Source organism: Cygnus olor, chromosome 7 (assembly GCF_009769625.2).
Source record: "Cygnus olor isolate bCygOlo1 chromosome 7, bCygOlo1.pri.v2, whole genome shotgun sequence".
Taxonomy (NCBI): Eukaryota; Metazoa; Chordata; class Aves; order Anseriformes; family Anatidae; genus Cygnus; species Cygnus olor.
Window position 1 is genome coordinate 20975850 of NC_049175.1, and position 13576 is coordinate 20989425.

At 36.0% G+C, this 13576-nt stretch overlaps 1 protein-coding gene across 4 annotated transcripts in view; it reads right to left on the minus strand.

The window, feature by feature from the left end:
• Positions 1 to 13576, minus strand: part of PLCE1 (phospholipase C epsilon 1) — a 154804-nt gene that overhangs the window by 25132 nt on the left and 116096 nt on the right. For 2 of the 4 annotated variants that reach the window (XM_040563383.1, XM_040563382.1), the window contains exons 8-17: positions 12303 to 12344; positions 10030 to 10705; positions 9327 to 9509; positions 8263 to 8380; positions 7710 to 7869; positions 2953 to 3075; positions 2731 to 2867; positions 1516 to 1754; positions 300 to 361; positions 15 to 180 (exon numbers count right to left, since the gene is read on the minus strand). In XM_040563383.1, coding sequence (XP_040419317.1) covers positions 15 to 180; positions 300 to 361; positions 1516 to 1754; positions 2731 to 2867; positions 2953 to 3075; positions 7710 to 7869; positions 8263 to 8380; positions 9327 to 9509; positions 10030 to 10705; positions 12303 to 12344 — 1906 coding nt within the window. The remainder of the gene's footprint in view (positions 1 to 14; positions 181 to 299; positions 362 to 1515; positions 1755 to 2730; positions 2868 to 2952; positions 3076 to 7709; positions 7870 to 8262; positions 8381 to 9326; positions 9510 to 10029; positions 10706 to 12302; positions 12345 to 13576) is intronic. The other 2 variants (XM_040563384.1, XM_040563385.1) reach the window with 1 other exon arrangement.

Consider the following 13576-nt stretch of genomic DNA (forward strand, 5'->3'; position numbering starts at 1 on the left):
CTAAACCTGTATACCTGGCTGTAGAGCTCCACTGAGGATTCCCCTTTAAGCTGATGGCCAGTAAGGTAAGTATTGTGTGAAGATTCAATGTAGTAATATGACAGTGGAAACTGCAAGTCCTCAGCATTCTCTTGTGACTCATCATTTTTGGAGGCAAAGTTGTCTTTATCCATCAAAAACCTAAAAGTGAGATGTCAAAAAATTTTATGCTATGCTGAGTATTTGTGAATGTCATACAAACATTAATATACTGGTGTCATCATATAAATATATATATAAATTATCACTTAATTAATTACCTGGCAAATCCTTCAAAAGATAGCAGCCCCTGCTGGCACATATTCACACTAGGTTCAAATTTCTACAAGGAGGAAGAAACGTAAGAGATATATAATAATTATTTTTAGAAATACTGCTTTTTCATATTTTCATAGTGTAGTTTTCGCACTGAGCTAACTAATTAGTATATCTAAAACCAGTCTTTTTTGTGGATAAAGTAGTAGTGGTGTCTGCAGAATGCTCATGCTTGTTTTAAAAATCACTAAACAAGCAATCTAAACTATTAATTGCAGGATCATAGAATCATTCAAGTTAGAAGGCACATTGAAGGGTCACCTGATCTAACCTCCTGTTCAAAGCGGAGTCAGGTCTTAAGCTGAAATTAAAAAGGATCTATAATATGCATCCTTTTCCTATCAATTGTGCTCAAATACAACGCAATTAGAGACTTGTGGTGTGCTACCCTGACATTCCTTTAGAATTTATGTCTTTTGAACTTTGAAAATTTATGTTACATATTGATAGTTGAAATATCCAATTTCTAACCTTAGTTAACTGCTAAGTGGGTGCTTGGTTTTGGATTGTACTAATTACACATTTGGAGGTATTCAAAATTAGCTAAATACTTTCTAATCACTTCAGCCATTGTATATAGAGGAATAAGATGTTCACATTTGCTCCTGGAAAATAACTTTGAGAGGATGAATGTTTTATTAAGGTCTGTTTTTTTGATTGTTTGTTTCTTTCTTTCTTTCATTCATTTGTTTTTAACAATAAAAGAAAAATATGTGGAAATTTTTTAAGTTAGGGTTAATCTCTACCAAAAGTCATCACAAACAGAAGAAAACGATGCACTGCCATGAATACTTTTCCCAAGTGTTGATGTCCCTTCCCAGGTAAAGCATATATAGCTAAAAAAAATATGTTCATTTGCATGATTTTTTTTTCTTTTTATGGGTGTATATATATGTACACCTGCACAATTTTATAGCCTGCAATAAAGATACAATTACATGTTAAGTTCTCCAAATGGAAACAATGACTACAAAGTAAAACGCTTTTTGTGACCTGAAACAATATTGTTGGGCACACTTACAGAATAATCTGTAGTGACAACATTAGCCTGAAAGGAGATGACACAGATACACTATTCTGAGTTTGAGGAAGACAAGCAGGGAAAACAGAAGTAAACAGGACTCCTAGTAAAAGGACCTGCAAGATGTTTGTATTACTAACCTGGATAATACTGAGGATTTCATCATAGGTGCAGTGTTCTCCTTGGCAATTCACTAGGAAGTCATTTAGTTGCTGGATGCCCACACCGAATATCCCCAGTGATGTGCTTTCAACTCCAGTACCATTAGTTACGATACTGGCAGCAGCAATAGCATCAGATATTTGCCTCTGGTTATCTGACAGCTGCTGCCTACTCTTAATGAACAAACCAAGGTCTGAAACATTCCTAGTCAACAAGTCTTAAAAAAATAATATAAATATAAATATAAGATACATAATTAATGTGTATTATATACATTATATAGAATTTAACTTAGTAGAATATTTAATTATAAATTACTTGAATATCTTATTGAATATTTTAGCATTAACAGTAAATCTGAATAGAACCAACTTGTTTCTATCCACTGATAGGAGAAAGAGTGTTAAGTGTGTACATAAAGCAGTGGGAGCAGACTGCCATAAGTGTTCAATTATTATAAACAAAATCCTAGAATTTTTAACATGGATTCACAATCTCTCATGGTGTCACCCAGGATCCTCCTGTTTCCTCTCACAACCACGTACAGTCTTGAAGCCTTTCCTTTGCTGTGTGCAATCCCATAGCCTGCCTGTGTGATCAGACCTTTTCTTCTTCCAGTCCCATACGCCAGTGGTACTGTACCCTCCCCACAGGCTGCTTGGCATAAAAACTGCTTTCTTTAACAGTGGAGAAAGCTCCAGACTTAGATTATGGTAACTGGGGAACGTAAAGAGGGACAGAGATTTCCTTCCCCCTTGTCCCACGTAAAGCAGATCTACTAGGAAAACAGATAGGAAAAAATCAACCAGACGAGACACAGTGCACACAGCCTTTTCATTTCTGCTCCCTATGTTTGCTCTCTGTTTTATTCCTACAGCAGATTCCAGAGCTCCTGCAACCACATACTCCCTGTGTTGGGCCCAGCCTATCTGCAAAAAGCTTTTTGCCTCTGCTATACCAGTTACAGATATATCTGGTTAATATAAAGCAGGAATACTTTTCCTCTTCTTCATTTCTGAACAGAGAACCTGTCTTACATCCAGCTAACCAGGTCTTACTGGAGGTATGGCAACAATCCTGTATTTGAACTTATAATTGATTGCCGTTATGAGATTGACTGGGACACTTTTACTTGAGGCCAATAAATGAAGCTGTTCAGTATTCTAATGGCTGTGTTTTCCTCTTATACAAACCTAAATCAGGTTGGAACCCAATGTTATTTTCATCAATCTTCAAATGAGTATAAAGTGGAGTAGGCTCTAAACCAGATCGATTGCAAGGCACCGCATAGACATCGAAAAGGTCTTTCAGATCCTTGCGGCTACGGACACTGCAAAAAGAGTTGAAAATTTCAATTTTTGCTCTTTTATAAACTTGGGTGAATGAGATCAATACAGAATAAAGATTTATTTTACCTGAAAGATTTGAAGAGCTCCACAAATTCCACAAAAGTCATGTTGCTATCAGAAACCATGAAGTTCTGAAACCCCTTCATTCCTCCTTTAACACGGCCATGCCAGCTACTGCTGCTCCATGTGCTAAATCAGAAAGCAACTGCTGTAATTTGGTTACATTGAATTTCTACTTCTTGAAATATTATACATTACTGCATATAGTTTATTTGTATTCTCCTTAATGTATTTACTAGCAATATTTGGAAGAAGCAAATAGAGCTGTACCTTATAAGATCTGCAATGACTGTTTGTACTTGTTTTATAACGGCTATTAATTCCCATCAAGACAACTGCTAACTTTGCCAGAACAATTAATGTATATGCATACTATTTAAAGCTCTTCCATGTGCGAAAGGGCCCGATGCAAATGGCACAAGTGAAAGCATTCTCATTTTTTCTTGAAAGAAATCAATGCCAGTGTTCTTGTACCACAAGCTTTTAAAACCATGTCCTGCTGTACATGAGGTTCACTAAAGATTTTCTAAGGGAGAAATAAAAGGGATGTAGAATTCCTTAGAGCTCTACACTGTCAAAAAAAAAAGGAGAAAAGACAGTAATATTACAACTGGATACACAATAAAACAAATATTTTCCTGTACAGGTATGAGGTTTTGTTTGTTTGTTTGTTTCCATGTCTGGGAGAATTAAAGGTGTAGATTTAAGAAGTATAACCCTTCCCCTGGCAGTCAACCCTTCTCATTTCCCATCCACATGGACTTCTCACATACTTTCCAAAAACAGTCCAGATTATCATCAGATACCTCAAAGACATGTCAAGCTACAGCCCTTTTCTTCTTTTAGACTTGGACAGTAGCCTCTGGAGGCCATTTCCTTCCAGAAATGAGGTTATAATGATTTCCTCCTTTCAGCTTCTTGGGCTGAAGGAAGGAAAGCAAACTGGAATTTCTTGAGAGCAAAGGGAGAAAATTATCACAGAAATAACTAGCTGTTTGGTGCTCGTTATTTTGGTTGACAATAATTTCTTTATAACTGCAATTGTTAACCTGAATTGTGCAGCTGAACAAAGTTTTTGAAGCAAAACAATGAATTTTCAAAAGCTGCATCCCAAAGTTTTCAGGCTACTACAGGACTTAGACTAGTACTTAGTCCCCACCTTGAACTATTCCTTGAGCTGTATGAACAAGTACTTACTAAATTTCAAGTACTAATTTGTAAGGGTATCAGCCAGATGGGTCAAGATCCCACATTCCTTCCAGGGCCTAAACACCAATGACCACACATGCATGACTGGGATTTACCAGCACCAGCATCCTGCAAAGGAAGGTACCTAAACAGCCAATACAAGAATTGTCTAGTTGAAACCATAACTAACTCCAGAAGTTACAGTTTTTGTTTCAAAGTACAAGACCAGGTGACCGTATGTCAGACTTTATTACTCCCTAATGTACAAACCTACAAATCCATTGGTCTAGGAATTCTGCCATCAGGTTCAGTACAAATAGTTCCAACAGCTGTGATGGAAAAACAGGACCAGCTTGTTGTCCACTGTCCCTAAAGACATTTGCAGTCCCTGGAAATTTGTGTTAGAAGCAGACTTCTTTTCACATAAATATACCAGATAGGATTCCTCAGTTCACTCCTGGCCTGGGGTGCATGCATGCAATTGAAAACAGCATGTGATTTAAAGTATTAAAAAATACCATCTACTTTGGTTGATAGTGTTCAATTTGTTTGACATCACTATGGCAAGTACTGACATACTGCATATAACTTTTTGACTAAAATCATTCCTAACATTTTTATCAGACAAGAAAAATAAACCACCACGAAGAAAGTCTCTTGACTCCCAGAAACAGACTGGAACTGTAGAGTACTGAAAGGAAAACCAGCAGCAGATGAGAAAGCTCACCATTTCTCCAGAATTATCACTAAAGATTATCTTCCACAGTAATTCCATAGGTAATAAGTACAAGACTGTTAAAAAAAAAGCCAAACAAACAAGAAAAATCCACTACCACTAACCATCAAAACTGTGTAATTAGGAATGGTATAGATTATACCGGTATATAGATAATGAGAGAGAAAGTTCACACTTTCTTCACAAATAAGTCCCCATCTCTAAGTTTCCATGTTCTGCTATATATTTATGAGTGGTGTTGCTACCCTGCACCCTGTTTCCACCTTACAGGCAGCACTAGGTTTCTAAAGAACTTGGGAAGTTGCTGCATGCACATCCACTTGGAAGGAATGACAGAAGACAGCTGCAGGCTACCTGTGTGTGGAAATCATATGTACATCTGGATTGCATAAGGATTTATTTTCAGTGTAAGTTGTTTGTAAGGAGGTAAGGAATATCAAGGGTCTGAGCTATATAAGTAAAAAGAGAGTTCTTCATTCTCTACCTGCAAGAAGTACTATTCTTTAAAATGTACAACAAAACCGGCTCTTTCTTATTTTAAATTAATATATATATATTTTCACTTTAAGAAATTTGATTTATTCAGAGCTTCTCACATAGTGTAGACATGGATATAAGTAATTGTTTAGGGAAAGTTATTTTTTAATGTATATATAATATGGAAAGAGAAAAAGAACCAGAAATCTTCCTAGCTGCTACACTGCGTCTTTAATCATTTGTTGCTAGCTAATATTTCTGTGCTGCAAAAGCTTTTGCAGAGCCCAGTGGCACCCTCTCCCTGCTCTGCTAACTCATGGGTTCTGTGAGGGACCATACAGGCACCTACAGCTGCACAACCACTGAAGGCCAACAGTGGCTCCAACTATTAAGCCTCTTCCAGGTTTGGGTCTACATCTAGGTGCAGCAAAGCTGACGCTAACCTGATTTAATTAGCTCTGTTGAATCTGATCTGTACAGAGCCACAGAAACATCTACAATTCAGTCCCAGTGGATCATGTATTTCCTAGATTACTTCATAATCTAGGTCATTTCAGCTCTTTTTTTTTTTTTTTTTTTTTTTACTTTGGTAAATGGATTGCTCATTTTATCTTAATTTACGATACTACTGACAAAATTGGTTGGGTAAAATTAAGAATATAAATTGATTGTTATGATTATGCTAGCAATTGAGGAACTAAAGATAGTTATTTCATTTAGTACATGTGAAATGTCCATACACGTGAAACCTTGCAAGCACAATTTGGGCTTATCAAGGGATGAAAATACCAAGACTCAGACTTTCTCTAGTGCTCCAAGTGTCTTAATTCTGAGGAAGATTTCCTCAGAACAGATTAAAGCATCCATATAGCTGCATCCAGAGTAACCTTCTGCAAATTCTAGCATGATGGATCCTATGAAGTTGGGGAGAGCTCTACCAGGCAACACAGTGGAATCTTCAAACAACTTTGCCAGGGAAAACTGACATAACTCTGGGATGCCTACAGTGCTAAGCTGTGCAGGAATCTGTAGAGAAACCCAGGACGGACTGAGAAGATTTAAAGAAACAGTAGCTGCCCTTTCCCCTGGGAATGTGAGTTCTCAGTTGAGCCTTTTAATCTCATTTAGAGAACAACAACTCTTTTGGCATAAAAAGCAAAAAGCAGATTTGCAAAACAGAGAAACATTCTCCAGAGGTATTAATGCAGTACTTCTTCAGTTTAATATGAAATTTCTCTGATCCTTGAAAATAAACACACAAACAAAATAACCATAAATGTCTTAAAGAGATAACTCCTAGTCTGGCATGTTCATCCCATCGTTGTGTATGACAGCGAGGAACAAAAAGCAAAGAACATAATAAGAGTCTCAGAAAGCAGAGGTAAAAGGAGAAGCACCCAGCCACAGACGCCCACAGTTGGCTCTAATACTCACTTCCACTGCTAAACCTAACCATGTTAAGTGTAAAAAATCCTATGAAATAGGCAATATAAACCAGTACATAAGACATGTCTCTTCAAAAATAATGTTCTGCCCGAAGCATTGATCTCTTTCATTGTTTACCACTGCTTTCCAGGGAACACCAAGATTCACACTCATGCCCACACCACAGCCTTCATTCTGTTAAAAGGCACTGGAAGGTCTCCGTTGTGACTGGCTTCTTGTATGTCATCAAGTACCATCCACAACCCTGATACATTATTCTTGCTATATTATTATTACTATTAGTACTACTACCATTATTACTATTTATAGAATTAATACATTACTGCATTATGTCATTGCACAGCCACAGCATGACCTTTTGAACTGTGTAAGCGTAAGAAAAATGGTGAATATTAAAGGAGAAGAGAGGGGCCTGTAAGAGAAGAAAGATTTCAAAACTGTTCCTCCAATTGGCTGAGAAAGTATTGCAATCATCACCAGGAATGTCAGCAAAAGCTAATAATCCCCCACGTAGAAATGACTTGTGCTGAGAAACCTCAGCACTTCAGTTCACACATCTACATTTCTGTTGAGTTTATATAGAAAATGTCTATAACTGTGCTTTGGAGACAATCTGGAGAAAGAATTAAACTTGTGGAGTTTTGGGATGAATTCCAATGTGCTTCTGTAATAGACTTATTAACTGAAGCATGCTGCTCAGGGACTGTCTACAAAGCTGTCCTCCGATTCATGGTATTTCAGCTTAAATGCCCTATGTTATGCTACAACATGTTTCAGATGTCTGTCAAAAGCCTAATTGCATTTCTGGCATTGTTTTTGTCAGATTTTGTCAGTTGGGCAAGAAAAACACATTTGATCATAATTAAATAACAGTAACTTTTTTCTTTTAAAATCAAAGCACTGATTTTGTCCTTACCTAGACTGACTCTTGCTTGAAGACATTACAGGAGAGGAGACTGGTCTGGCTGGTGAGGATGTGACAGCTCCTAAATTAGGAGATCCAGATGTTGTCAGAGAGTGTGTTCTTCTTGACGACAAGGTGTTAGATGGAGAAGCATTAATAATAATATTTTGATCTATGGAGAAAACAAAAGTTTGCAGCACTGTTACAGCTTCAGGCCCAACAAAAATGCTTTCATTGATGTTCATAATTCATTAATGCTCAGTAAAACTCTAAAGGGATGCTGGGATTCTAGATTTGTACCAAGACAGTCAAAAAGATATGATCTGAATAACGCTTATATATGCATTTAGTCTGACAAGAAAGGAAGTGTTACTAAAACTAAATGAAAGAGCAATCATGAAAAAAAAAAAAAAGAAAATCTTTAAAATTTTATAGCATTTGGAGTTTTGACTGTATAAGTAGTTTCTTATCATAAACATATCTTTAGCACCGTAAAAAATATCTGTATAAAAAGATTTTAAGCAAAACCCTGAGGGACTCTTAGATACTGAAGTTATGTGTCTACCTGATTCTTCTTGCTCATCAATATCTTGAGGATCCGAACCACTTCTATTACGATATTCCTTACAGCTTTTTGCCTTCCGAGTGGCCATTTCATCATCAGTGGCCTCTCCACTTTCACCCTAGAAATGAAGTGAGCACCATAATAAACATCCTCAATACACTATTTTTTCATTATTTATCAGTGCAATCTGCAATTAGACCATGAGATGAATCAGCCATTCCTTAAGAAATTACTTCTTTAAGGCCAATAACTATGCTGTCAGTAAAACCATCTAAGTAGAAAAGAGACAACTTAATCATGATGAAGGATACATAATGACTGCAGGAACATCAGGTGCTAACTCAGTTTGACATCTCACAGAGGACTACAATGATTGTGCCTCTCTAAACTGGTCCAAATGGTTTTACACTATTCTACTGGTGCACGGGTGCCCTAAAAAGGATGAATCTTGTCATCTGGATCTCCCCTACCTGCACACTAGAAAAAGTGGATAGTGTTGAGCTGCTAGACCCTGCATTTTTCTCTGTTTCCTGGCTACTGCTGGAAGTCATTGGGTCCAGAAAAGAAAGTGGAAACTGCCAAAGTCCAGTGTTCTTGTCAGCCATGTAAGATAAAACTGTATGCAATTGTAAGGCAGAAGAACTGAGGTGATGTTTTCAGCAACATGAAAACAAAAAGGAGCAAAGAAACCAACTACAGCCTCCAAACATTACTTTGCAGGTTACTATTTTTGTTACTAACAATATCTTACCTTTATACTAAGGTAGCAGCTAAAGTTCCTAATACAATTCTGTCCCCCATCTGCTAGTCCCAGTGCCAATGTTTCCTGAGAATGCTTCAAGCATGACAAAAGAAACACAAACTAATGGAAAACTACAAGCCAAAAAAACAAAAACAAACAAACAAACAAACAAAAAAAAACACATGCTGCAATAAGCAGTTTTAAAATTATCATCTAACTTTGCCCTGGTTCACAATATAGCTAGCTAGCTACACAGTAGCTGTAGGAAGGAAACCTATCAGCCAGATAAGCAACAAAATACAATAATAACAAAATATTCTACCCTCATAAGTACTTTCTTCTTTTTCTTAGCTGCATTTATTCCCAGAGTGTTGTTTCTCTGAACACTAGGTTTCTCAGTGCTTTTGGTAAGCGTTCCTGTGCTTGTGTTTCTTGCACTCCATCGTCTGCCTCCGAAAAGTTCAACAGCCTGAGCCAAGGTTGGGCCTTCAAACCTTCCATCCTCCTACAAAAATTCTCAGCATTAACAAAACAAGAAGAATAACTGCCAAAGAACAGACACATTTTCTTAAGCAATAATACAGACATCTGTAAGGAACCAATGAAAGACAAAACAACAAGAGTAGGCAATTGTTACTTATTGCATGAATGCAATAGGGTTATTTTGTTTGCCTTTTTTTTTTTTTTTTGGCCTTAACTCTCAGCACTCAATATTTCAGCATCCTTTTCATGCACAGTCATTGCTTTCTCTTTAATAAAACACTTATTCCAAAGCTCCAAATTTACAAAGAATTTCATAATAATAATGACAATAATAAAGATTTAACTTGAGCGTATCAAAAACATGCACCATTTGATGAAACATTATGTGGAGAACCAGATCTTGTTCACTCATGCCATGTTACAAAGTTGGAGATTTGGCATTCAAGTTTAGTATTAGTTTACTTATAATAGAAACTAATTGCATGACATTACGTTGTTGGTATCTTTGAACTTGTTTTATATAAAATCACACCATCTTTTACCTGGTAAAGGCTGACATACTGTTTCCGTAGCCACTGTAGTCTTTGATCAGGGAATCTTCTCATTTTTCTTACAGCTTTAGTCAATTCCAGCAATCCATCATATAGCATTCTGGCAGTATATTTTGGAGCAACAAAGTGCAGCAATTTATTATCAGTAGTCTGAAGTCCATAAAGTAGTGTTATACCATTTTCTTCAAGGGACATATTACAAAGTTTATTCTGAACACACACAGTGTGCATATCAATGCCAGAGTGTCCCATGTACACAGCCTTGGCTGAAAACAAATCCAGAAAACCTTCCACAAGTCCATTTAGTCCAGTATTGCCAAGAAACTGGTATTTACCAAGCTCAGCAGTATTACCCAGTACACTCAGTTTCGCCTTAGCATTTGCAGGGCAAACTGTTGTGGGTTTTGTCCAAGTCAAAGTACTATTGTCAGGCTGAAGCTGAAGAAAGCAACGTGCTGAAAGATGCGTCTCCTGGTCATAATGAATGACAGTCACCCCTTGCAGCATGAACTGGTGGACATCAGCTCTGATAGATAACACGTACCAGGGAATGAGTTCTATGCCATGGCAGAAAGCCTTTTGTTGTTCTTCTGTTGAGGTTGTGTCCCACTCCTTCAACTGCTCAAATATATCACTTTCAGAATCTGAAAGATCTCCAATTATAAATCTGTATGTGAACAAAGATGAGGGACTTATATTTAGTTTCGTAAACCCACTTCCTACCTAGTGAAGCACATAATTAATGTGCAGATGTATGCTATGACTGATTAATACTTTTTCTCTTGCAGTTTAAATTGAAAAGAATACATGGACTTACAGGAACATCTGTAGATTTTACAATAGTACAACTTATGTTACTGAATTTTTGAATTAAAAGATGTTGCTACTCCTTATAACTCCTGTAAAAATATAAATATGTTTTCTTAGAATTTTCCAAAGATTACATTAATAATAAATAACTTCAGTTTGGATCTTAAAGTCAAGTGATTCCACTTTCTAAATCAATAGCACAAGATCACTTCAGTGGAAATATCAATAAGTATTGTATGTGGAAGCTGGTAACAAGATCTAGTGGAAGGAAGACAAGATTTTTAATCCCTTTAATATGCAGATTTAATGTGCAGACCTTTCTCTTATTAACACTTGTGAAACAGGGATTAAAATATATGCCTTCCTCAAAAGAATGCAGCACAAATGTTATCAGATACTTCCCATCAGAAAATTTAAATTTTATGTAAATAAAATTTAACATGAAACATTTATTATTTTTTTGAAATATTTTATGACAAGAAATACTGGATACAGAACAACAATATCTGCACTAATAAATGAAGTAGTTTAAATATAAATTCTTCCCTACAGAAGCTTCTAGCATGTATGAATGAATGATACTGCTTTAAACTGAACACGAAAAGAGTAAACTTCTCCACGTACAGCAGAACTAATGAAGTGCATTTTCCTGAAGATACCCAAACCAGCTTGCTTTGCATATTCTTCAAGGCATCCTGTCCTAATACCCTCAATACCCTTCATATTGCCACAGTACTCTCAGCTCCTGCCCATGTCCTACCAGCTGAGTAAAAGGCAGTTCACATTATGACTTGTTCCAAGCCACATACACCATCTCACTGAGTGAAACACCACACATAACCATTAGGTCTTCCTCAAACTTTTCTCTCCCCAGAGCACTAATTCACTTGAATTTTCCCTTATTCCAGATATCAATGATTTCTCAGCCAATAGGCTGAGGGATTTTTGGTGATGTTGAGGAGACTGACAAACAAGAATATAAAAACTGTATCAGCCTTAACTGTAGCTGTACTTCCTTAAGAAATCTTCCTAAAATATAAAGGTCATATCGTATACTTGAGCAGGTATAAACTGGTGTTAAATTTGCTGAGTCTTACCATGCTATATACATTATTTGCCTGGGTTATGCAAAATTCAAATTTTCAAACGAAACTAACAACTGAAGTGTCTCACTACCCCATGCCCTCAAAATAGTCAAAAAAAGTCTCTGCAAAAATCCCAGAAAATGTATTCTGAGACTAAATGTGCATGGCCAGAGAAATTTTATATATAGGAGGCCAAAATGGCAGAGCTTCGTTCCTGCCGTATTTCACATTTGATAGCACTGGCATGCTGCAGATTAAAATGCACAATTAGGTAAACCAAGCGCATGCATGCAATCGTATGCAGAAAAAAAACCTCTGACATTAGCTAGCAAAAGCAACATAGCTATGAATTACTGAGAACAAACTTACAGAACTTGGTTTGAATCAGAAGCTTTCTTTACACGTGCTGCACTAAGATGCAAGGAAATGAGAAGAAAGGATAAAGGAATCATTAAAACAGATTGCTGTTTTAGAGGGGGAAATTGCATGGGATATGAAAAGGAAAAAACTTGATTTTTTTCACTATTATTGTAAAAGATACTTACTATAATTAAGAAAGCTTAAAAAGGAAGATGGGTTCAGGCCAACAAAGAGATGTGACAAAGTTTAGAGCATCTTACTAGGACATTTGATTAACATTTCTATAAAAATTGTATTTCAAACTTGATTTTTTTCCTATTTGCCTTTATTTCTTTGAGAATTGTCAAGTAAGATTTCTAACAGAAATTAAAATTTGATATTTACTGGGCGTATAAGGTAACTCAGGGTGATTAGACAAGTCTCTGACTATAGAGCGACGTTGAGTTTATTTGCAAACACAGCTGGGAAAATAACAGCTATTCCCAGTACCCACTTTTTTTTTTTTTTTTTTTTTTTTTAAGATGCCTTTCATTTTTTTCAAATCAAACTAATCAATTTTGCTGGGTTCATGTTCCACAATATTAATCTGAATCAGCAAAAAGCAAACTACTTGAAAATTTTCCTTGTAATTAAAAAAAAAAAAGAGAGTTATATTATAAGGTGTATTTTTCAGCTTTTATAGCCACGATAATACAATTATTAGGTAATAAATAATTTTTATAAAATTTTGATTATATAATACTTTATAGGAAATATAGCTTAGGTCTCAAAAGAAAGGCTTTTAGTTGTTCATAGCATTAAAAATGAATCAAATATTACAGCCTCCATACAACAGGGACAAGAGCACAAAGCTCTTCTGCCTCTCTACAGGAATTTGTTTCTGTCTCACCCAGCTCTCAATGCCCATGAAAGAGATGGCAAGAAAATAAGGAATTGAAGTAAATTAACACTTTCACAGATAATTTTTCTACAAGTCATTATGATGTTGAAATCAGCACTTACTGCACCAGAACTACAGGCACTAATAAACTGTATAGCCAATGACTTGAATCAGGAAGCTGCAGTTCTGTTTATTTCAATTTGAAACTTTAATTTCTATGTCATATTAACTTTTTTTTTTTTTTAAACATTAATTCCTACTTTAGTTAGAGTGGAACTTACTAGCTTATGTTTAAACATGAAGCATAAATAACTAATTTACCAAGAACTGATTTCATAAACATGTAACAAAGATAACTTTATTTTCCCCATATTTTTATTTTATATTTAAATTCTGCTTTGTG